This window comes from Drosophila santomea, chromosome 3R (assembly GCF_016746245.2).
Source record: "Drosophila santomea strain STO CAGO 1482 chromosome 3R, Prin_Dsan_1.1, whole genome shotgun sequence".
Lineage (NCBI taxonomy): Eukaryota > Metazoa > Arthropoda > Insecta > Diptera > Drosophilidae > Drosophila > Drosophila santomea.
This window is the reverse complement of record NC_053019.2, coordinates 20045689-20069457: the sequence shown is the minus strand read 5'-3', so window position 1 is coordinate 20069457 and position 23769 is coordinate 20045689. Positions and strand designations below refer to the sequence as shown.

The following is a 23769-nucleotide window of genomic DNA, read 5'->3' as shown; positions in this document are numbered from 1 at the left end:
CTCTTTAGATCTTTGATCTTCATCCAGTTTGATTTAGTACTGTGCCTCGAAAACTTGAGAATAGCAGCGCCACACAGTCATGGCACGCACTGTACTTGACTTTGTATATGGTGTGTCTAAGATCGGAAGTTAATTTATTTGAGGGTTAAGCATTTAGTTTTGTTTATATGAAACCCGCAAGATTTGTGGCTCTCCACATAAATTTGTTTGTCAATGTACCTTTCTTTGGGCCCCCATCCCCCGCTCCCTTATCCCCCAAATATATCCAATTTTCTTTAATTTTTACCGTTGGCTGTTGAAATCCATTTAGTTATATATTTTAATTGCGTTGGGTTCAGTTCAGTTGTTTAGGTAGCCGCAGCATCGCGCTGAAGGAGTGTGAAAATTGTGTGGCTGCAACTGCTGCAGTAAAAGCAATAACAACAACAACAACTGCAGCAAAAGCAAAAGCAACAACAACAATAACAGCAACAAAAATAGCAACAAACATGAAGGGGCAATATCATCAGTCTGTACTTGGTCCGCTTATTTTAGCCATGGCTAATGCCAACAAACACTCGACTCGATCGCACGCAAGCTGCAACTGCGAGCAGGTGAAACTTTTGCCGATTCACAGTCAAGCAAGGGGGGGAGGTGATGGTGGTGGGGGTCAGGTGTTTCAAGGGGGGTAAGAGGGTCTATTTGGGGGAGTGGGCAGGCGGCTGGTTGGTAGCAGTTTGAACAGCTGACCAAACCGCTTTTGTGGCGGCAGTAAAACACAAAAACTGGTTGACTCGACTCTATGGGTCCTGCTTTCGGTTGGGGTCTATCCCCAGTTCCCCTCGGATTCCCGGCATTTCCCCCCTTGTTTTGCTGGTATCTCTCTATTAAAAATGGTCTAATGATCAATGCTTTGGTACACTAAGAACTTGAGAGGTGCCTAAACCTAGAAAATAATTGCCAAAAAAGAAGTAATTCTCCTCGAGCTCAACCTATACCTATTCTAGACTTGATTTTATAAAGAATTAAGTTCTATTCTATCACTTAATATTACAAAGACTTATTTCACTTTTATTCTTAGTATAGCTAGCTTTTTGCTGACTGCATTTTATGCAAATGCCGGAGCAGCCGGGCAAGTCTAGGGTCCAGTTTGAGCATCCTCACGATGAGCGTTGTGCTCCTAGGGTTGGCAGGCCAGGTGCTAAGATAAACCCAGGGCAAGTGAGGGGGGTGATGGAAGCTGCAGATCGGGAAGTCAATCCAGTTGTATTTTAGCCAGCGTGGGCTTATTACCAGCAACAAATTGCATCTTCATTTCGAGCTGCAATCGAAGGGAAAGAGTTATCACCATGACCCCAGTCTTCAGCCTCTTCAGTCTGCAGCCTCCAGCATTCAGATATCTATAGTAACCAATTAGGTGGCCAACAATTAAGTTAATGCCGTGTGGGCTTCCTCGTGGCGCCAGTCGTTGGTATCTTATTTAGAAAAAACAATTAATATTTTGCCTCTTTTGGGGCTTTTAATTCGAATTTTATCATCTGCCACGCAGCGGGATGGCTAAAAGTGCCTTCCGTCACACGTTCCGGGTCCATTTTCGAAATTCAGTTATCAATTAATGGCCAAATATATTTGTTCAAATAGAAATGGAAAACCAAATGCCGAAAACGTCGAGACAAAATGTTTTTACAGCTTCTGATACATTTCATTTCAATTTAATTCATTTCGATGCGTTTCGTTTTTTTTTTCTTTTTTTGGCATCTTAATTTATTCAAAGCCGTTACCAAATGGATACTTAAGGCCACCACGCGATTGAGATAATGGTGTCTTATGTGAGTTCTTTTCTCGATCGGGGTCTTGAGTTTGAGGTTTCACTCAGGTTTGATCTTCTGCCCCTGGAGTGTGTGAAAGCTATTAAAATGATTGCCGGGGAAATGGGATATTATTTAGAAACGGGTTTAGTTTTATAGCGACAAGTTATGTTCTGAGAAGAGTGGAAGATCTTCAATCGTTTGCATTTAGTAATCAGTATTTATTTTATAGTTTGTTTCAATTCCACTCTTGTTAGCTCCATAGTCCATCATCTGGATTCAATTGAGCTGCAGTGAAATTTCCATGGACATTTTCCCCCTTTGGCAATGCAGGCCAGCGATCTTTACTACGCTTCATTATCATTCTGGTCGCGCTTCGTAATGAATAATTATTGCTAATTGATGCTGATAAAAATGAATTTATGAATGCGTTTCAGTCGCTCTTGCGGTCACTCTTCTATCAATTAAATTGCCTCGACTCGGACCTGTTCCAATCAGCTATCAAAGATGAATGAAGCGGCGAATATCCATACGCAGCCATGAAAAGTGGCTAATTTGGCCTTGCCAACAGGCGAGAAATTGGCCATGGTTATCTCTGGTTGGGCCAACTCTCGAATAATATACGATATTTGTGTACCGAGATGCGTCACTGAACTGAACTGAGCTCAGTTGAGTTGAGTTGTTGTCCGATAAAGAGGAAAAACAAAAACGAAAAAAAATTTTCATTCATGATTCAAGATAGGCCGTTTGCGAAGGCTTCGCAATTGCGAGCGAGTGAGTATCTGACTCTGAGTATCCGAGTGCGCGGGACTTGTGTATATGGACTATAATCTATCTGCATGGCAGGCACACAAACAAAAGATACACGCGCACACACATGGAGCATATTTAATTTGAGGCAAACTAGCAATGATTAGGAACATCCGGTTTACTAACCGAAAAACCAACCGAACAACCGAACAGCCGAGCAAACGAATCAGCGGAGCCAACGACGAATCCAACCCGGACTGTCCAGGCTGTCCCATTCCCATTGAACAGTAGCTGCACTGCCAGAAAAGTCATGAACTTGCATAATAAGGCTAGCACTTAAGAAGCTAACAAGTCCAAATAAAGTTGTATATTGTAGTAGTCTTATTAACTTTAATTTCTGCATACAAGCAGGCTAATCAGGTGTATCCCAACTCAATAAGATCTAAAGCTTTAGCTTATCCTTTTGTAGTATGCACTAGTATTTTCTCGCAGTGCTTTTGCGACAACAGCCACGACACTAGTCCCATTCAACTTGATTCGTTCTTACGAGTATATGTCTACGCCACCGTCATCATCATCATCATCAACATCAACATCATCAACAGAAGCAACGTGATGATCATACGCCGCAGTTGGGGCATCATCTTCATCATCGTCTCTTTCAACTGAACTGATGGTGAACTGGTGGAGTTGGAGACTCTGGATGGGGTCCGTTGGACACTGGAAGCGCCATCCGTCGAGGCCAAGCCTCTTCAGTCTCAGTTCTGGACATAAAGCAGATAATAATGTTGTTCTTGCTGTTCTTGTTGTTCGGCTCTGGATGCTGTGAAATCTTCTGTTTGGAGTTTGAATTGTGTGTAATTTGTTTGCTGGCTACTGCTCGGCTACTGTATTTTCCAACGCAGCCTCCGCTTGAACATCTCTACACGATCATTTCGAGATCGGGGCATGGTGATGGGGAATGGGCATGGGGATGGGGATCACAAGAGGAGGGTTCTGGAGTTGGGGGGGAACTCTTTGTTTGTTGTAAGCCGCGACAATCGACGGCGCAACTTGAGCGCAGCTTAAGTCTTCTCTGTGGAGCTTCTGCTCTTTGGGGATAGCCACAACTGATCCGATCGGCATCCAATCGTTCGTGTTTATCTTGCGCTTTAAAATGTGGAGTCTCTTCACTCGGACTCCTGCCCCATGGATGGATTTTAACGTGCAGCCGCTTCCTTTCGGTGCTTCATTAAAGCTGCGGGTTATTGGGGGAATTTTCTTTGGTTACGCTCAATTATTGATATTCATATTGGTAAATTAAATTAAATTGAAGTTGAGAGCTTTAAAAACTCGCTTGCGCTGCAGGAGATCAATGCTTCTTGTGGTCCTTATGTCTATTTATATTTTTCTAAATAGGCGAGTGGTCGGTAGTTACTCAATTTTACGATGATTACGATGGGTTAGTTGATTGCTTTTTGCGTGGATAGCTTTTAAGCAAGGCAGAGAATAATGTTCTTAAATTCAGATGAACTTTGTCAAGCAGCTTACATTCTCACAGCTTAGTTTGCAAATGAAATCTTCTTCCGTTTATCCTAAATACAAATTAGAACAATTCCCGTTTCATTCATTAAGTCAAAGAAATATCCGTTTCTTTGCCAAATCGCTCATTAGAATACTGAACTTTACTGAACTTTATGTGTATTTCCGATTATGAACCGTTGTTTGCCCCTCTGATTGGGTGATTGACCGCATTAATAATGGTTGAAATAACCCCAAATGCCGCTTCCCATTGATATCTGCCTATCTAATTTATGCGTTAACTATTGATTTGATTAGGAGGAACTTGTGAAAACATCAAACCGAACTTCCCATAGCAATTAAAAGCCAATTAAGACGATATCATCCCATCATAATCGTGGCAAACATTTGCCAATACACGCAGAACGAACGAACTAGTTTTGTTTGTTTTTCCATTTATTCATTTTTCCATTTATTCATATTTCGTTTTCTCAGCCACAACAAGTCTCTCTGTGGGTCTGGCAGTTTTCTACACATTCATTGATTAAAACAAATTGATAATTAATAACTTCGATGGGTGCAGACAGGTAAAAAGCAAAAACAACCAAACTAAAATCGAGCGGAGACGAAGTCGGAGAAACTAGTTTGGCCCGGAAACATATCCTGTGTCCATTAACTGTTTTACGTGCTTGACAAACTTCCGCAGTGGGGGCAAAAAAAAAAAAGAGTTTGCTTTAGTTTTTTTCTCAGCCCACTCGGCTTCCTTTGCTGCTGCTGCAGTTGCAGTTGCTGTTGCTGCTGCGGATGCTGCAAATAGGTTGGACCTGGGCCTGGCTGACTGCCGTCGAAAACCCCACTTGACCACTGGAGTTGCAGTTTTCTAAGCTGATTTGAATGTCAGATAGATGCATGGCCGTATTGCCGGGCAGCAACTTTCGCATTTCATTTGGCACGGTCTCGAGCTCCCCAACGCCACCACATCATTCACTTAGCCTCGCTTGGCACAACTCAATATCTGGCCAGTTGATAGGCTCCCCCAGCTCTTCATGCTCCATACTCTCCATACAGCTCCAAACACCCAGCTCCAAACTCCCAGCTCCAAACTCCATGTTGCAGCTAAAGTCCGAATAGAAACTGCTAACAAACCCGAAAAGAAAAAGTTGCATGCGTTTCTGCCATGACTTTTTTTTGCTTGGCTTGTTTCCTTATCATTGAATACCCTAAACTATTTTTCAGGATATATGAACGACGATTTTTTAAAGGAACCTAAAAACTATATAAGATATTATTTTATAAGGAAGCTGAGCTTCTCAGCTTTAAATGAGGAAATATGAAGATGAGGATTGAAATATCAAGTATAAGTAGCATCCATGAAAAGTAGATTTATAAAGTAATTAAAAAAAGTTTTTCCATTATTGCCCTGGATATTTATTAAATTATAAACACAAGTTCTATAAATATATATAATTTATATACATAACTGTGAGCTTTATATTAGAAATATTCAAGGTAGTAGTACATCCTTAAAATCTACCATTGATAATAAAATGCGCTGAAAGGGTATTCAATATTCGAGACTTTTCCGCTTGCATGGAAATTTGTTGCGTTTGTTTTAAGTTTTTTCTCACATTGACCGGATGAGCAGCTGCTGGGGATCAGGTGAGGATGAATATAATAACATAAACCCCAATATCAACAACGCCAGCGACGGCCGATCGATCGAATGAACTGAACTGAACTGAACTGAACTGAAATGAACGAGCCGAACTGACGAAACCAGTTCCCATTGAGAAAACGGCGAATGGCCTGGGGGGCCAAAGGAGGTGGCTGGCGGAGATCAGGGGGCTTCACTGGCCACTACATGAATTAATCACCATTCGTTTGTAGTGGACCGATGGGGAGATCCAATCCGATCCAAACCAAACCACCGATCCCAGCGAGCGGAGCAGCGGAGCGGGTGGCTAGTGGACTTGGTGGACTTGGTTGGTGGTGGAGGAATGAAGAGATGGAGGGGTGATCTTGTGGACTTACGAACTGGCATTAACCCAGCATGTGCGGATGTGGATGTGCGAGTTTTCCAGATCAGCGGATGGATCTCCCTCTGTGTGAATGGAAGCGTGAGTGTGTTTGCGAGCGTGCCAAGATTTTATGAATGAAATGATCGACAGCTGAATTGCAAAATCGTTAAACAACGAAAAGCTCCCCACTTGATCGCTATAGATATTAGATATTTGTTGCTGCTCTGGGTGTCCATTGATCCAACAGGTCGTCCATCCAATCCAATAGCATCCCATCACATCGCATCGCAACCGATCATCACGATCACGATCGCAATGATCATAATCATCAGCCGACGTCAACGTAGCGCCGATGGAAATCTAATTTCTCTTAATTATATTGCCAGCGATCTTGCAGACTTAATGAGTGTTGATTAAAATTTCGCTGTTGTTGTTGTTTTTGTTGTTACACCATGATCTGGCTCGAGATTTATGGCCATGCATATAAAGATTTATATATATAGCCATGGATGGCCATAGATTTATTTGTGATTTCCTTCGCTGTCAATTGATAGTTTTGGCCGTTGTTTAGTTTTGGCAAAAGATTTTATGGGAGTTCGTTACGGAAAGAGCTGATTCGTTGGCCACTCAATTAATCAATCAATCGTTTCGGTATTACACCTTTTTGGATGGGGGAATTACTGATTGCAGAGTTGGTAATTTGTAAAGCCAAAATTTCTTTAGTTCATTAATGTTTTAGAATCTGCTTAAAATCGTAAAGCTTTGCACATGAACTGTCATAATTTGTAACATCATTAAAAATGGAAAAAAATGGCATCCACTGCAAGCGTTTTGCCATAATTTGCATGATTGAAAAGATGAAAGAAAAAGTAAACATATATGGTTAACCTTAAGTGTTAGGCTCTACGTCATACATGCCACATATATAGGCCATATAACCTATACTTAATGATCGGCTCAGATCAGCAATCACATGCCTAAACATTTCCTTTCATAAAACACTCATAACATATCTTTTCCGAAGCATTCCTATATATAGAATGCCGATCGCGAGTACGAGTATGCCGATTGCACTTCAAACAGTTGCCAATGTGTCTGTTTGATATCAGACATTCGGCGATGCCTTCCGTTGCAAGCGCGGCATGTTGCACGTTCCTCCCCGATCCTCAGCTTATTTCACACCTTTTGGGCATTAGTTGGAACCCCCCCAACACCCCCTAACCCCACCACATACCACCCGCTATTAACAACCGAGTGCAATGGCAACAAACACGGGAGTCGAGCTCTTTGATCTTTGATCCAAAAAGAAACACCATCACAAAGAATATCCCCAACCCCCAAGACAACTCATAATTAGTGAAAGAGGCGGGCAGGAAGAACAATCGATAGCATATAGTATATATAGCATATAGATAACCCCCACCGATCATAAACTTTAGTTTTTGTGGGATAAAATTTTCATTGGGGCATTTTCCCTATTTGTGTCGTTTGATGTTTTTCCACCAAAAACGGAAAATAAACAATGTTTGCAACCGGGAATTTATTGTGCCAAAAAAATAAGAACTGCGTTCATATAAATCGGTTTAGATAATATGGTATTCGATGTGGTAGTACATACAATATATTGGTACTGTTGTTTGTTTGTTTGTAAACATTGACAAGTTCCGTTGAAGTTGCGATTGCAGTAGTTGGAAAATTTGGTAAATTTCGAAAATTGAAAATGCCGCGCTGTCTGTTTCGGTTTTTCTCAGCTTTTACCAGCTTTTCTCAGCTACATATACATATATACATATATCTGCTGTTTGTGTTCTTTAATGTCTGGGCGTTGTTTTTCTTGTTGAAACAAAATACGCATAAAAATTTGAAAAACACCAATTTTTTTTCTAGTTATTTGCTGCCTTGAATTTGGTTTCCTTGGAGCATATTAAAAATGAATTTATTTGCTTTTAGCCAGAATAACCAACCAATTCGGGTATCTGGGACATACGATTGATCTCAGTTCCGTTTGGCATTATCTTGCCTCTCTTTCGCGCCTTGTGGCCGCATAGTGCTCACCCACTCGCACTCGAATATGTGAGAGTTTTCGTTTGATCATCAAGTTTATGGCTTGCAATTGTTATTGGGGATTTCCACCGATTGACTTTGGCCTGTCCATATAAATTTGTATTCTCCTGTTGATCGTTTGCTAAATAAACATTTTTACTCGCTGCTGCTAGTGTGGATGGAAAAAACAACAATACCAGGCGATAGCTGCCAAACGTTTCTCACTTTCGAGTCAAATAATTGCGGCTATAAAGTTATGTCGGATACATACATATATATATTTTCTGTTGGTTATTTTCATGTTCTTGGAAGTGCATTTCAAGCTGAACATTTCGTAGAATATTGTGTAAAACGTATTTTTATCAGCACAATTTTGCTTAAATCAAGTTACAGTGTAAAAGTATGCTTGCACTTCTTGGTTTTTGGTTTTTTGGCTGCAGATAACCAAGTTGGCACAAAAACACGTTTATAGTTAAGCAAGAAGTTGACAAATAATTAAAAAGCGCCAAAAATAACAGCACGATTCCAAATATGAGTTAGCTGCACCACAAAGATCCCAAGATCTTCACTATACTATAATGATCTTGCCGATCAAATCTCCACCGCACACTTAAAGCTCGGTCAATTTACTGGATTCGTTGTAAACTATGAAAGCTGATGTACCATTGTGAATAAATGCAATTAGACAAAGTGTCCGTCCATGTCCGCCCACCATCAATTTAGAGAACAATTAAACAAGAGATCTCGAAAAGGAGGCTGGTGAATTGGTTTTGTTGTTGTGAGATTTCCATGGGCTAATTGAATGAAATTAAAATTGAAAGAACCAAATTAAAGACAGCACTTGGCGACACAAATTGCGAGATAGGGGAGCCCAAGCTCGAAATGTTTCCTAGAATTTCCGACTTTATCGGAATGAGTCAGGAACCATGGCCTATCTACTATTAGTGAGTAATGCATATAAAATATGTACATAGTCTAAACACAAGTAACGCTGGGTCAAGCTGTCTGAGGACTTTCGAGGGCTACTAGACAGCGGGTTGCCTTTGTTATCAGCCATTGGATTTCACTACCTGTTGCAGTGACTCAGTCCAGTTCAAAAAAATCCAGACAGCGGCGGCCCCCCTTCGAAAAATCAGCGCAGAAATTATTGAAAGGGGGAGACAAGATCTCCGCGCGGCTTGAGAAATATATTTTTTTTGCCGAAACAAATAAAAAAACAATATTAAATGGGGGAAAAAAGAGAAACCGAACAGAAGGAGCGAAATTTGGACTGATTTTTCCCACGCCACAGACGCCAAGCGAGTAGAGTCCTTGATGGTCCGCTGATTCAGGGGGTGTGGAGGGGGGGTTGGGGGTCAAAAGCCGCCAAAGGACGCAACAAGTCGGACATGACCGCAGCGAAGAGAGGGTATGCGCGGCCTTTTCGGGGATCATTAGCAGGTAAAAGCTGCAGGACACAGACATATTGTGTGTTAATCTTTCAGTGTGTGTATCTGTGTAATTTGAGTCTTTTTAAACAGCCCATTTTGAGCGCAGAGCATTAATATACATACATGTTTGCATATGAACTTGTATTGGAATCTGTCAAAATAACACAGCGAACAATTCAAGTTCAAGTGCGTGGGAATTTTATTTTCTGCGAATTTCGCTTTCCGTGAGGATGGCACACAAAGGACGTTCCAAAGGGTTTGAATGCGAAGGAGCAATTAAAATTATATATGTTTGGGAATGTTTAATTAAATTAGGAATCTAACATTTTAAGTTGTTAAGGCGTAGTGGAAATAATGTCCTTCATTACTTTAAGTGCCCGGTAACTTGCAATGTATGATCTTCTGATTGATATTATTATTGCAATAAACCAATTGAAGACCCTTCAGTTTCATATCCTTTTCAAAATTTCACTCTCTTGATTTTGGGATTTTCTTCGCCGTTTTACACCCTTAATCCCCATCAAATGCCATAAATATAATCCGCTTTATACGCACTCCGTGCGTAAATCATCCTCTCGTGCAGTTGGCTAAATAAATATTCCCATAATTATGGAACACACCTGAGGTGCAACACTTTTCATGTCCATTGATTGTCGAATGGGGGCTACTACTACCTACCTACCAACCTTTCAAATTGGGCAATTAATTTGCGTTTCCCTGCCCTTTGCCGACAAAAAAGTAAGTAATAAAAAAAAAAAACAAGGAGAAAAGGAGATTGGATGGGGAATCGGTCAAATTGGGTTCGATCGTTTTGCACCCTGTAGACGTGACGCACTGCATCTCCACGCATCTCGAAGAATCTCAACTGCAGCATGCAACTCACTCACACAAACACACACACTCACACACATACTGGCATACTCACACATGCCATTTAAGTGTTGGGTGTGTAATTTTATATTTCCGGTGTAGTAAGTTTCGTACGACAAGTCCTCGCTTCTTTCTCCTTTTTCCCCCCATCTTTACCATTTTTTTTTCATTTTTTTTTCACCAGGGTCGCAGCTCCCTCGTCTTCTTCTTGTTAGCCAGCGCACTTCTCTTTTACACTTGCTTCGCCCCCTCTCTTTCTACTTTTGCTGTTTCAGCTGCAAATGTGCAACAAGAAGCAGCCGATCGTCTCGCTGATTTTTTCTTATATGGCCTTTTATTTTTGTTGTATTTTTGCTGTATTTTTTTTTCGAACGTCGTCGACAACACACAATTCCTGCAATTATTTTTATATCGAAAACTCCCCCCGCACACACACCACACACTCACGCACACACACAGAGACGCTCACTCCCCCTTTTAAAGACCCCAACTCCAAACTCCAACGCCCGGTTCGCCTCCTGTCATGCATACGTACATATTTATTTATACTCGAATGTGTATTTTGTCGTAATTTGGCTGCACATTATTTGATTTATTTGCTTTCAATATAATTTTCAGTTGGCCCGTCCGTCTTCCATTCTCTTTCCATTTTTTATCCAGAATTTTAAGTTTGTTTTCCTCGTTTTTTTTTTTTCCGATATTAAGGAAACTTAAGGTGCATTTACGGAATTCGAAGAAATCTTGTGATCTCGAGAGCTTGCAGACCGGAATATACGTTTGCTCTTTAAAAGTTCTTAATCAAAAAGAAAATATAAAAACAATCTACTTTTAAAAATTACATAAGTAATGAATTTATAATATATGTTTAACTTGAATTATAATAAAATACATTCGTTACTCTATTACATTTATATATTTGATGTTGCAGGGTATTTTGTGGTCTAAATCAGACCAATGCATTTAGCGGCTATGCTTTTTTTATGTTGACAACATTTTCCAAGAACTTGTCACATTTTGCCTCTGTTTGAATTTGTATTTATTTAATTCCTCTTATGACGCCCCTTTTATTGACTTAATTTACGATTTAAGCACTAAATGAGAAGCGTTCATCAAACCCACACACTCGTATTCAACTACCTATATATCCTCATATAAAATTCCCTGACAATCGAAGTTAAACTGTTGGAATTTCCATCAAATTAGTTGCCTTGTTTTGCCCGAGGCGCAAATCGTTTATGGCCGACTGCATGTCAAAGGACCTTCAAAAGATGGTACCACTGCTAGGAGACAGAGGACTCTCTCAAAGACCTACATATACCACAAACGCTTTCATTAAATTCTAAATGTATGAAGGTACAGTACCGGGTATTGAATGCACTATATATTTTGCCATAATTACACCGCCATCAATGGGATCTGCTGCCTGCCCATCTGGTCTCGATTGCAACTCGTATCTTTTCTCTTACCCGGCAGCCCATCATCGAGACCGCCCAGGCTAGTGGAAGGCGGAATATTATACAATTTAATAGAAGAGCTTGGGAGCAGCCCACCTCCAGGGATCCAAAGTTGAAGTCGAAGTTGGTAATGAAATATCTAACGACCGGAAGTCAATAGCAAATACTTAATAATGTTGTTCGCTGCCTTTGTGGTTGCCAGTTGTTGTCAGTTGTTGACGTAGTTGCGATGCCTGCCTTTTGGCTTTTACTACACTTGAGGAAAGCATTTCTTAAATATATTTTAGCCCATAAAATATTATAAAATATTTAACACATCAAGTTACTGCTTTTAAAGACACCTTATTTCAAGACTAGATCTAAGTTCACTACTAAATTCGTTAAAATAGTTTCTATTCAGTTTTTCCGGTGCAATTTCGCTTGGAAGAGAATTGCGTGCAGCTTGTTGCGCCTTCAGGTGAACTGAGGCAAGGTGGCAAGGTGAACGCTAAGTGTGCGCTTCAATTGCCTTTGATTCGATTCGATTCAATTCTATTCGAATCGACAATCAGGCACTCCATTAAAATTGAAATTTCTCCGGTTATCGCACGATAACGATCTGATCACAACAGGAAACGGAAATAGAACTTTATTGTTCAAGCTTACGCGTAGAAAAGCGCCGATCGCTTTCACACATTTTATGAATGAACTTACTTTTGCAGCACTTTCGATGCCCATTATATCGGGAGGCAGGTCTCCAGCTGATAAGATGTAATGGTTTTAAAAATAACCTGCACTAATAAATTTTAGCTAGCACTTCTTTCGAGTCCCATTTCTAGGAATTGCGATAAGATTTCTTCACAATCGTGTGCTAATTGCGCAATTACTCACACTTTGAGATTGGCACGAGTCCACCCACAAAACGCAAACAACCAACACAGTGTTCAATCTCTATTTACGTGGGGCCCCATGAAATAAGACTGAAGCGGGTGCCTGGTACAAAATGGTCTTATATAGATTGCCATTTAGTAGCCATAGCGTCTAGCATTAAAGGGTTCTGTACTTGCAATGCACCAGCTTCCCTTTTGTGGACTACGTGACTTCAATATCGCAGTTGAGCCTGAGTCTTTACTCACAGCAAATCTAAAAATAATCGCGAGTTTATTAAAATGTTGAACGGCATAGCTCTCGATTTTCTCAGCTTTTCATTTGGTAAAGATAAAAACAAGTGGTTAGTAATGTTTCAAATATTTGCTTAGATTCTTGCTACACTATTTACTATATAGAAAGTCAAACTTATGAGTAGATACTCCATGGATTAAACCTACCTCCACTGCAGAGATGCATATTTATCAGCTGAATCATGCATATTTATCAGCTAAATCAAATGCCACCCAGTGCAAATATATATATTAAATAAATTAAATGAAATTAATCATAACTGAAGTAATGCGAGGCAGCTCAAGGGGAATCTTAGTTAGAATTAAGACACCATGACGTGTATGTGGATCTGGATGTGGATGGGTCCATCTCGTGATCTATGAAGACAGCAGACAGACGGGCGGTACTTGGTTGCTTGGTGGTCGGTGCTCGGCGTGATTGACCCATTTCCAAGTGGAGCTGCAAAAAGTGAGGCAACTAGGAGCGAACAATGAACACCTCGTGTGATTGTGATTACCAACCGCAGCGCATCGAGTGGAGTGGCTCCAATTGAAAGATCCCTGGCTGGATCCATGTGTGTGGCCCAGAGGTCCACAAAGGTGCGCGCCAACTTGGATGGTTGGATCCCCTCGTCGACTTTAGACGGATCGCATAATGAATTTCGAACACGCACAGACGTTTTGTAATTTCGAGTTGTAAGTGCTGGGCTTTGAAGTGCCTCGCGTCTACTTCGACTACCGACTACAAGTCATAATAATTGTTATAATACATATGTATGCAATGCCAAATATGTACGGGGACCATAGTCATGGCTATGAGAAGTCATTTCTTTAACACGCAGCCCACCTTGGGACTGAAACATACACTGAAAGAATTGAAACGCAAATGGGGAAGTGCTTATACTACCAGTTAGGAAGTAAGCATGTTGTTGTTATATAAAAAAGTTAAAAAATAAAGAGGAACTGAAGATTAAATATGGGTATATAGTCTAATAGTAATGCTCTTAAAGATCCTGGATAATGAAATGGATTTATTTGGCCTTCCTGACATTCTGCCAAAGTAGATTAGTTATTTTTTCCGGTGCCGTTCAGGTAAACGTCGTGGCGTAGATAAAGCCAAAGGGTTTCCCCTGCATTTGTCGCCAATTATGCGGTTTTGTGATAATGACCAAATGATCTCCCTTCCCCTTCCCCGTTCCCGTTCCCTTCCCCTTCTCCGTCGCCGTCGCACGTAATTTCAATTCATTCATAGACGTAAAGCCGCGGAGTCAATGTTTCGCGTCCCGTCTCGTCCTCTCTCGTTTCGTTTCGTATCCCATTCATAAATTTACCTGGTCGCGTAGTCATCATAATAATAGCTTTATCTTATCCTCCTCTCCTTAGCCGTGGCCACTTTTTCTCTCTCTCTCTTTTCCCCGCTGGCCATTCGGCATCTAGCCATCTCGCTTGCACCCTATCAATACATCGAACGGAAGCAGCGGAAGCGGCCTCTGTCGACGTCTCGATCGATTGTTGTTGTTGTTGTTGTTCCTATCGCCTGAGGTATTGTATCTTCGAAATACGAAGCGTTCCCTTACTACAATATCAGTGTCTTCTTCTTTTCTTCTTCTTTTATTTTTTTTTGTTGTTTTCGTTGTCTGGAGTTTCTTTGGAGAAGAATGCGCGTGTGAGGCAACACAAGAAATTCATTCATAAATTGCCTGTGTGCCTGGGCATTTTTTCACATTTTTTTTCGAGTCATTGCAGGGGGGAGAAACATGAGTAGATTTGCCATATGTGCTGCACAATCTGGTTAAAAAATTACGAAAAAGAAAAAGATACAAATTATGATCAAACAGGAAGATAGGAAGTGCACCAGAAATTCAAAAAGCAAGCCACTTAATGTAATAGGATAAAATAATAAAAATTAATTTTTTTTAACAGTAACTTGTAAAGTTCAGTTTATTTAGTTTCAAGGAGCACAGTTCTCTGCTTACAATTTTATAGTTATAAAAGTAGTATTCTCTATCGAATTCATATGAACTTTATATTTTTTTAGCTTGTAATTAAACAACTAAACAAGATTTATACTTATGTATTTGTGATGCCGACTTTTTGAAGCACTCTTCTATTTGGCGCACCTGTTACACCCTGTATAATCGCACATTTGGTCACCTGTTGCTAATGTTCCGAAAAAGAGTGCTGCCTGCTTTATTTGTGTTTGTTCTCTTTCTTGCATTATTTTTTTGCTTTAATTTGTTCGTGTGTCTGTGTGTTTTGTTATTTTTTTTTTTGTTTTTTCGTTGCCTTTTGCATTCTACTCTCGGCTAAACAAACAACCTGGCGTTGTTGTTTTACTAGCTGTAGTTGTTGTTGCTCTGATGATGGCCGTTTCCGTTCCAAACACACACGCACACTCACACACACACAGACGCCGCCGAGAGAGCGCACGCACGCACACACACGCACACACGCATCGTTTTATGAATGAATTCCAGTTCGTTCCGCAAGAGGGTTTCGAGATTTACGAGTTCCGTTCCCACTTGTTGCGCTCTCTGGCGCTCTGTCTCTCTGTCTCTCTTCGCTTCGCTCGTTTTGCTTAGGATATGCAGCTACAGCTACGGATACGATCGTTTCGTTTCAGTTTGGTTTCACAAATCCAGCAATCCGATAGATACACAGAACGAACGACGAGCGAATTACAAAATATATTTTTCCGTTTCGTCTTTTGTTTCTATTTATTGCATTAAAAATAAGAACAAATTTCAATAAATCTCAAGAAAAGAGTCCGTGTGTGTGTGTGCATCTTTGTGTGTGTGTGTGGATCTGTGTGTTCTGTAAACCCGTTTGCTAATGCTGACAATCTGTTAATGGCTAAATGGTGCTGTGATATATGCAATTAACGTTCAATTACCACAATTAAGGCGCGACAATTGCACGCCCAAGATACATTTGTATCTGACGGATTCGAGCGCTGTGAAAGGGTCGCGACTTTCACTGACATTTCGGGTCAAGATTGTGCCGCACCAATCAATTAAGATCAATTGTACTATCGCCGTTCCCCCTTTTTAACCCCTGACACCCAGTGCGTAAACAAATACATACGTTCTCATACAAGATCTCAATTGGCCCGACTATGACCAATGAGTGGATCGATTGGAATGACAGTCGGATGCTGCCGCCGCTGCGGTCGGCAAACTATAACCACCACCATCAGACCTTCTTGCCCAACAATTATCAGTGCTTTACGGGAAAATTCCACCTGAAGGGCCAAAAGCTGCAGCAGCTGACCACCAATCATAGCAAGCTCAAAGGTTCGATAAAGTTTACAGTCCACTCTTTCATAGTTTCTTATCCAAAGCTAGTTTTAAGTTCTATTATTATTTATCCTAATGCTGTGATTGTTTTTGTATTTTACAGAAGTTCCCACCGCCTTGCCACCCCTCACGCCGGGCACCAATCGCAAGGTCAACGAGGTACTGAAGGCCTCCTTCGCCTCCTGGGAAAAGGAGGTCCAAAAATACAACATAACCAAAGGTAAGAAGATATCTAGAAAGTGATTTAATAGATGCGACTATAACTTATACATATGTGATCATATATTATATTTCCGGCCAAGTCCTTGTTACAAATAAGTTATATATTTCAAGCTCATTGCTTATTCCTGCTGGATCTCTTAACTTGAAGAACGTAATCTTAATTATCCTAACTAACCGTGAACTATCAATTGGAGTTCCGGCCTGAGTGCCAATGAATATTAATAGTTTCCCACAGCAATAACAAAGTGCGCTCCCACGCCTAATTAAGTCGCCACCGAGCTGTAGGCATTAGAAAACGATTAATTTCCATCTCTCTATTTATATATATATATTTCTATTTCTATTTCTATTTACACTCCCTCTCAACGTTTCCTTTGTATTATTTCCCATGCAGATCCGCGTGAATGGACGGAGGAGCATGTCATCTACTGGCTCAACTGGGCCAAAAATGAGTTCTCGCTGGTCTCCATGAACCTGGACCCCTTTTACAAGATGAAGGGCCGTGACATGGTCGATCTGGGCAAGGAGAAGTTCCTGGCCATCACGCCGGCCTTCACCGGCGACATACTGTGGGAGCACTTGGACATCCTGCAAAAAGGTGAGTAGAGTACGTGAGCCGCATGCCAGTGCGCCGACGGCAAAATGAGTAAGCCCAGAGTAAGAGCCATAAACATGGAAACAACTGGCGCCACTAACGAAATTTACCTGCCCCAAAGAGAAGCAAGTGGCAACCGTGGCAAAATCGAGGCAAACTGAGGTAAACCCAAAACGGAAGCCTGTCTAACAAAGTCAAGGAGTCCATCATGGTGGCTGGGGTGGCTCTATTGGGTTTGCCATGGAATGGGTGGCGGTGTGAACCGGTTCTCTGACCTGTTGAACAGTCCCATACCCTTTATATTAAACCTTTTTTTTTTAGTACTTCTGAAGCTTCCTGTCCAGGCTGAAATTCGATTTGAAGTAGAGGTCGCAGTTAGCGCATGCACTTAAAATATAGAACGTTTAAAGCTTAACACGGATAAATTTTCTCAATATTGCACTAAGATAAGCGGATTTATAAAAGAGGTTGTAGAAATGCAACTCGTTCTGTTTGCATTTGGTTATTTGTATACTATAAAGTTTAAAGTGGAAACTTAAGAGATTGTAGTTAGAAATGCAAATCGTTCTGTTTGCATTTGCTTATTTATATACTATAAAGTTTGAAGTTGAAACTCAACTGTATGGTTGGGGATGCCTGTACAAAAAAATAAACTCATTTGGACAGTATGATTTTTATAATTTATTGAGTTTGGCCAGCTCTTAGTTTGGGTAAAAACCCCCATTAGTATTTTTATGCAACTAACTCAATTTGTTGTACACCTTTTCACCGAACCCCTTTCGCCATTTCGACATATTTTCAGATTGCGAGAAACCAAATGAGGACATTGTCCATGGCAATTCCTTTGAGTCGGTCACCACGGCCTCGGTCTGTGGATCGGACCACCAGGTGGCCATTTACCCCACCGAGCCGCCCGCCAACAGCAACAACAGCAGCATCAACAGCCGCCTGTCCATGGATTATGTGACGTCGGCGGGGAACAGTGATAACAAAAACTTCCACCGCGCCACGCCCCACTCCCACTCCCACAACGGTAAGTGAAGCAATCCGAAATATACTAATTTAGGCGTATTCATAAATGCATACACAATCAATTGAATCGAAAGTGAATGTCCTTTTAGCGATGAGAAGGTGAAAGGCTTGAGTCGTAGTAACCGTTGTATGTAATTCCGTTTCCGTTTCCGATTCCGATTTTTAAGTAGTACATCTTATCAATCAATACGTATTATTTCCTTTTATAATCAGACCAAGTGCGCAGAAATGCAGAACTTCAAGTGAGACTTGAGCAATTGCAAAGTGCTTGCTTATCAAGCCACTTACAATGTCGCCTATTTTGTGCAGCTAATTGCCCCTTTGAGGAATCTATTCAAGTTATTAAAATTCCATAATCCCAATAATGCTTCCCCCCAGTGCTAAGCATCTTATCATGAGCTAAGCAAATGACACTTCGAATTTCATTGAAATTTCCTAGAACTGCGAAGCCATAAACTTTACAGATGCATGACCTATAAAGATATGATTGGGGGGCTTGGTTTTGCAAAATAAAAATAGTTCGCAATTGATAAGAAAATTGCTTAACTGCGCCGTTAACTATTCGTAGCAGATTTCATTCAGTTTTCTTTTCATTTGGCTAGAGACTTTATGAATGGCCCAAATCATTCACCATTCAGCATTCCTGAACGTAATGCCCACACGTAAAATTACACACAATCGATATTGATATTGAAATTACAACGATGGATGGGAGATGGATATTGGAGCTCATTAAGCGATCACTTTTATTTATTGCACATCCTCCAGCCTCAAACCTCCAACCTCCGCACCGATTTGGCCAAATGATGAACAGTTGTTTGGCATGTGTTTAGTGCATCCGGCACAAGACTCTAAATCACGAGCAGATCCATAACTAAATTCAAATTGAGAGCCAATTTAAACAATTCATTTGCACAGATACAATGTTTTTATTATATCTTTCGCTTCCTTTGCGTTGATATCTGTATCTTATGGGGGGCGATTGCAGTACATGTCCATGTCTTGAGTGTATCTGAGTTATATTTCTGTGATTTTAATTTATTTATGTGAAATTGAAACGGAAATTAAATTTTAAAACAAATAGCGGCCTGTCTGACGGTGTGAGCTTGGCGCCAGCGTAGGCAGCATATCTAAATATCTATTTAAATTGTTTACATATTCGATGGCATAAGGGGGTCTTTGAGGAGGAGGAAGAGGTGGAGGAGGGGCGGAGTCGACGCCAGGGCACAGCTTGAGATTGAGATACATTTATTTAATGCGTCGCCGTACAAATTGGAACACAGCAGCAACATCATCACCACTGCTGTGGTGATCACCATCATCATCAGGCTGCATTGTGCCCGTTTTTGTGCATTTTGTTTCTCCAACGAAGTTGCAGTGTCAAGATGATGTAGTATGCGATACAAATTTCTGTCTTATTATTAATCAACTGACCCCCAGCATGGACACGTCGTCTGCACTTTGTCGATGATCCAGAGAAACCACGACCACTCCTGCCATTACAATAAATTAATTGAATTTATGGTCTTTGACACATTATGACCATAAATGTTAAAACATTCACATATTTACATATCCCAGTCGCAGACGTGTGCGCGGCTAATGAAACAATCAATTCAATGGCCAAGTCAAACAAAACAAAATAGAGGCACTGAATATTTTTTGGGACTTTTAAATACTCTTTCTTTTGGTTGCTTTCCAGAGTGATATGATGCTTTCATGACACTTTGTAAAATATATGTTTATAATTTTGAAATATATTCTTTTTCTGCATAACTTGAACTGCCCCAGTCTTGAGTGAAATTCCTAAGATATTTCCTAGTTCTTAACACAACCCTATAGTCACCATCAATGTCATAGTGTGATTGGACACATGTAAGTTCATCACGATCGTTTCAGTGGCTTGGCTCTGGGCATCAAATTGATTCAATCATTTGCGTGGTTGTTGTGGAAGTAGCCCCTGTTGTCAGCATTGTTATTATTTCAATCTTGCGGATAAGCCACCGTCGTTCGTCTGGGTACCGGACCCCCGTCCACCAAAAGTCGGATAGTCATTGTCCCTGCTCGGCCCGCATCTACGGAAATTATGCGACTCGAATCGGTGTGGATCGGATCGGCGTCCAGTGGTTTGTAGGCTGGTTTTCTTAATTCGTTTCGATTGTCTTTTTGTCAGTCATTAATTTGCTGCATTTGCATATTATTGATGTTTTTTGCCCTGCCCGATCATTTGCATACAAGTTACTCTCTCTCTCTTGTGTGTGTGTGACGACGACGAGGAGGGCTGTGTGAAAAATTGATTGATCCCAGCTGGAGAGGATTACTATAGAAGATTGCCGAGAAGGGTCTTTAAGTCTGGGATCCTAAGTGCGTGACTTGTTGACACTTTTAACCCGGCTCCTGGCACTTAACTTCTAGGCTAGGCTCCCTGCGAAAGGCAATTATGCAGATGAGTGCCCTGCGTTTATGGCATCCAGGTGTGCCTACTTGGCTTAAAAGCAAAAAAAGAATCAAATAATAAGCAAAGCCTTCACAACTGGGCCTTAAAAGTCAGTCATTAAAACTAAAAACAAATTATGATTAATTACACACATTAAGAATCGAGTTCATGCCTTTGGCAAACGAGTTTCCAAATCTCCGAAAATAATAAAAACAGTGTCATGAACACGCTTCACTTTTGCTATGGCCAACGAACTGAGTCTTTTTCTCATTTTTACTGTGTATTCTTCATTTAATTTGACCCTCCCACTGGTGCAACACCTACAAGCGAAATCAACGAAGCGCAAAAAGGCTGAAAATGTTTCAAAGTTTCATCATCGCTTCAAGATATTCACGTTCACGACGGAGGGGAGTTGAATGTGGTGTAGTTGAATGATTTACGGTGTTGCACTTTAACACAGCCGGAATTTATGCAGAACCCTCTATATATATTCATCTATTCATATGGAAAGTATGTTACGTTTTACTTTAGCGAATAATGTTCCCTGGCAATTATTTTCATACGCATTCGATCAATTTGCAGTATCTAACGCTTAGTCAGCGGGTTAAAAATCTTTGCGCACATCGCAGATACAATAGTGCACAGATACATATGTCAGCTGGCTGGCTGGCTGATTGTTCGACGGACTATAGACTATAGACCCCATCATGACCAGGGTCTTTCGATGTTTTGGTTGAGAGCGTATCTAGGCTAGTGTATCTTAGATATTTGCACGCAAAATTGCCGCTGCCTTTTTTGGTTGTTTTTTTTTTATTTTTTATTTTTCCAGCGTCTCCTTTATTTCATTGTTCTGCGCCTCCTCCTCTGAAAACACAGTTCGTATATGTATATATGAATCTGTTCAAATTTGATTTATTTTGTTTTTGGTTTTACACTCGTATGATGTCATTAGGCTGTGGAACGCGAACCCTTAATGAAACCCAAGTCGAAGTGGAGAGAAATCAAGTTTATTTACCTCTGGGAGCTCTGCGGTGAAAATCCATTTTCAGTCGGCAGTCCATTGTTCCACTAAATTTAGATTTGCGAAAATCACCAAGCTATATGGCTGTATGGCTGTTCCTATTCTATGATTTGCCCATTCATGAAGTTTTAGTATTCGTATTTGCTTTTATGCCGCTGTTTTGTTTTCTGTGTGTTTTTTATTTCTACATAATAAAATGCCTGATGCGTGAAATGTTTGTCCAAGCTTGAAGAGTTGCCATTGTTGCCTCTTGCCGGCTGTTGATTCATCATCGCTATCATCATCATCATCATTCTCATCATCATCATTTTCATCGTCGCAATATCGTAGCTCCATATAACCTCAGCCCAGGCAACCAACCAACCAACCGATCAACCGACCATAGAACTGTTTCTGTTTTCAACCTCTTTGGATGCCCCGATCTTGTTGTTGTTGTCGGTTGCCTCACAGAATGACACATTTAATGCACATTTGACTTGTAGATCCATCCGACTGAACAAAGCACCTCCATGCGTCCAATCCAATCCACTCCACTTTACTCCACTCCACTCCAGTCACATGTCTTTGGAGTTCTCGCATGTGACAGTTTGTAAATTCTCCATCTCACTAGCTAGCCAGCCCTACGTCAGGTTTAGTTACAGTTTGTTGGTTTTGAAAATGACAATGGAATGACAATCTTTCAGTTCTCGCCAAGACAGACATGTGGCAGACAGTCATCGTGCCAGGTATTTTCACTTTCATTCGGCAGTGGTTTTGATGGCAAATTTATCGCAGAATTTTAATAGAGCAGTTCTATTTCTAAGAATACTGATAATGAGGTTATAAATAGAACATTTCTACTTGTTTTATGCCAACCACTTTCCTCTTTAATTTTCTTAAAAAAAATTAAAAAGTCAATTTTAGGCATACGAAAATGTAGCAATTTTTAACCACTACTTCACCCCATTTATGATAATATGTTTAGCTTGAAAATTATAAAAGATTAGCCCACAAAACGAAGCAATTTTCGATGTTTCTCGGAATTTAGAAAACTCATAATTATACAGTAGCCTGAACCTTAAAAAACAAGCGAATACATAAGGCCACAGAATTATCGGGAATTTACTTCATATATGAAATTAAAAACCTACCAAGAAGAACTCGGTGATTCGAAGCCAATTACCATACAATGTGAGGCCAAATGGGAAATATGATCACCTCGGCTTGCTGTTTCATACATCGACTTCATTTGCGGCTCCATGGTATTAATTACGCTAAATTCAGCCATTAACGCAAGATAGTTTTCACCTCCCACAAAATTGTTGGTTCAACAGAGCAGAACAACAAAATTAGAAGAATAGTTATAGTGGATGTGTTCTTACACTACGCTTTTTGGGGCTAAAGAAATCTGTTTCGATACGCAACATAAAACCTAAAGAGTCATAACATGGGGAATTATGTTGATTGCAAATTTGTTAAGGTCATAAAGTGGAATTTCATTTTTAATTTCAACGCCATTGTTTTGCAAATGCACAGGCGAAGAAGAACCAGAACCAAAACCAGAAGAAGAAAAAAACGAAGCATATTATTAAAGCATTTAGCGGAATTTAAGGCAACCCACTTCAGCCTGAAGTCCGCTTTCAGTGCCAGCAAATTAATCATTCGCCCCGTTGGCAGCTGAGGTGGGAGGGGGCGTGGCTGGGGTGTGGGAGAGTGAGAGGGGGCGCAGCGCCTTGAGGGCCAGAAATCACATTGTCACTAATTAACATAGTCGACGCCGTTGGGAGTTTTTGGACTACGACTACGACTACGCGCCTGCGCGCTTCGCTGCTCAGAGCAACTGCTACTGGAGCTCGGCTTTATGGCGGAGTTATAATACAGTGTTGTATGCTGATGGTTAAACTGGTGGTGGTGGTGGTGGTGGTGCTGATGGTGATGGTGGTGCTGGTGGTGATGATGATCTAGGAACCGCTTTTTTGGGGTCGGGTTGGGGGTTCCGTGGGTGCCAGAGCGCAGAGAGCTGTGAAAAGTCAAGTCAACGTTTTCAGTTTTCTGCTATTTCGCACTCGTTTTTATACCCAGTTGTGTGCTTTTAGCGTAGTTTTATATGTCATATTGATATATTGATTTGCTATCTGTATGAATTCAAGCAGATATAATAAAGATTATTATTACAACTGACTTTCGAAATCAAAG

General features: G+C 40.7%; 1 protein-coding gene across 2 annotated transcripts in view; it reads left to right on the top strand.

The window, feature by feature from the left end:
- LOC120451531 (ETS-like protein pointed) overlaps positions 1-23769 on the top strand; it is a 58533-nt gene that overhangs the window by 17412 nt on the left and 17352 nt on the right. Inside the window, exons 1-4 of one of the 2 annotated variants that reach the window (XM_039635307.2) lie at positions 15635-16284; positions 16391-16507; positions 16904-17107; positions 17907-18137. In XM_039635307.2, the coding sequence (XP_039491241.1) occupies positions 16107-16284; positions 16391-16507; positions 16904-17107; positions 17907-18137 (730 nt within the window). In that variant the 5' untranslated portion in view covers positions 15635-16106. Of the gene's footprint in view, positions 1-15634; positions 16285-16390; positions 16508-16903; positions 17108-17906; positions 18138-23769 lie in introns of those variants that run through there. The other variant, XM_039635306.2, reaches the window with a different exon arrangement.